This window comes from Protobothrops mucrosquamatus, unplaced genomic scaffold (genome assembly GCF_001527695.2).
Source record: "Protobothrops mucrosquamatus isolate PMUCROS unplaced genomic scaffold, P.Mucros_1.0 scaffold1234, whole genome shotgun sequence".
NCBI classification, from domain to species: domain Eukaryota; kingdom Metazoa; phylum Chordata; class Lepidosauria; order Squamata; family Viperidae; genus Protobothrops; species Protobothrops mucrosquamatus.
The window spans coordinates 45,898-47,791 of NW_015387441.1; the positions used below are offsets into that span (position 1 = coordinate 45,898).

At 36.2% G+C, this 1,894-nt stretch overlaps 1 protein-coding gene across 1 annotated transcript; it reads right to left on the bottom strand.

Moving 5' to 3' along the window:
* Nucleotides 1–816: 816 nt before the first annotated feature.
* On the bottom strand, nucleotides 817–1,511 carry DIRAS2 (DIRAS family GTPase 2). The gene has a single exon (XM_015821042.1). The coding sequence runs from the start codon at nucleotides 1,509–1,511 to the stop codon at nucleotides 912–914; it is 600 nt and encodes a 199-aa protein (XP_015676528.1). The 3' UTR covers nucleotides 817–911.
* Between the last annotated feature and the right edge of the window lie 383 nt (nucleotides 1,512–1,894).

The window sequence follows — 1,894 nt, forward strand, 5'->3', positions numbered from 1 at the left end:
ATCGGCAAGTATGCTCTTTGGTTGTCCTCCTTGTAACACATGATTGTTCCCCAACACTAATATTCCTAACCAGTCTATAGTAAATTAATTGTATTGTTTTAACTCTTCACAATTTATGGATTATAACTGTAATTCATTCGATAACCTTATAAATTAGAAATTCTTTGGATTATAGAACATTGTTATTATTTGGTATTTGGGAGAAATAAATATAAAGAAAGTTAGGAAATATAGAAATAGTTTTTTGGTCAAAAACTATTTCCTCTCCCAGGTATCCTTTTTTTATGCCATCTCTGGACTGAACTATTTGCAAGTAGAGCTGAAGGGTAATGATCTTTGCCCATGTACTGAGCAGTTCTTCTGGCTACAAGAGGGAAGATTATTTTTTTACACATTACTTAGGAGGGTAAGGAATCATTGAGAATAAAAACAAGATAGAGCAGAAGAGGGGAAAAATACAATCTAGGAAAGTCATTTTTCTAATGCCTAAATAAAATTAAATTAAGTCTGCCAAATATGTGTGTATGGATGTGCGTACACACCCACATGCATCTTTCATAATTCTGCACATAACACTAGTGTTTATCTTTAAATGAGTAATTACCAGATCCTTTCATTGCAATAGTACTGCTAGCAAAAGTCTTTTTTAATGGAAATATTATTGTTTCTGATCTGCAAGTTAGATACCATTGCGCCTTTGGAACAATTTTTGTTCTCATTAATGGCTAATTTATGAAAAGACAACTTCTTGAAAGTACTTTTACTGCAAACAACTGCTTGATTCAGGTACTTTTCTTTCAAAATTGCTATTAATAAGACAGTTCCACCAATTTTCCCATGGCTTAGGGGGCATGAAATCTGGTACAGTCAGAAGAAGACATCTGCCTGACTGCTCCGGAATAAGGATCCTTTCACATGACCACACACTTGCCTTTCAGTTTTTCTTTTCTTTTCTGCTGCTTGCTTTTCTTGCCATCAATTTGTAAACTCACAGTCCGACGTTTCTCCAAATTCAGCAGCTCTTGGAACAACTCTTTGACATTGTGGTTCATTTTAGCCGATGTCTCCATGAAGGCACACTTCCATTTTTTGGCCATGGCCTCTCCATCAGCGGTTTGTACCTCTCGGTTGTGATCCTCATCACTCTTGTTTCCCACCAGCATGATTGGAATGCTCTCCGTATCCCCTTTGATCTGACATATCTGTTCATAAATGGGCTTGAGTTCCTCCAAAGACTGCCGGCTGGTGACTGAATAGACCAAAATAAATGCATGTCCTTTGGAAATAGACAAGCGTTGCATGGCAGGAAATTGATGACTCCCTGTTGTGTCGGTAATCTGCAAAGTGCATATGCTCTTATCGCAGCTGATCACCTGCCGGTAAGTGTCTTCAATTGTAGGGATGTAACTGTCTCTGAAGGTGCCTTTAACAAATCTCAGGACCAGTGAACTTTTGCCAACTCCTCCTGCTCCAAACACCACCACCCTGTAATCATTACTTTGCTCTGGCATGTTTTCTGATTTTCTTTTTCAATGAGGAAAGAAAGTCTGCAGTGATAAAAAATATATATATAAAAAGTTATTAATAATCTATTTTTAAATAGTTCATCAAAAATCTCAGAATGAAATATATGAGAACAGTTTGCAAAGTCATGAAACTTCATTGTCAGAGAGTCTCTTTCATCTGACCTGGAATCTGCAATACAGATCAGACCAGTGAATTAATAGTAATGATTGATTCATTGAAATCATTTTGAGTACTTGATTTCAGGATGCAAAGCAGAAATGGTTATTATCAGAGTCACATAAAAAGCTATATAACTATGATGATGAAAGAGTTTATGGATCTGCCAACCTTGATCCATTGCTGTGATATTTCTATGTCTAATTATTTT

Bases quoted from the DNA above. Each gene is read 5' to 3' on its own strand.
- DIRAS2 (XM_015821042.1), bottom strand. From the start codon at position 1,511: ATGCCAGAGCAAAGTAATGATTACAGGGTGGTGGTGTTTGGAGCAGGA.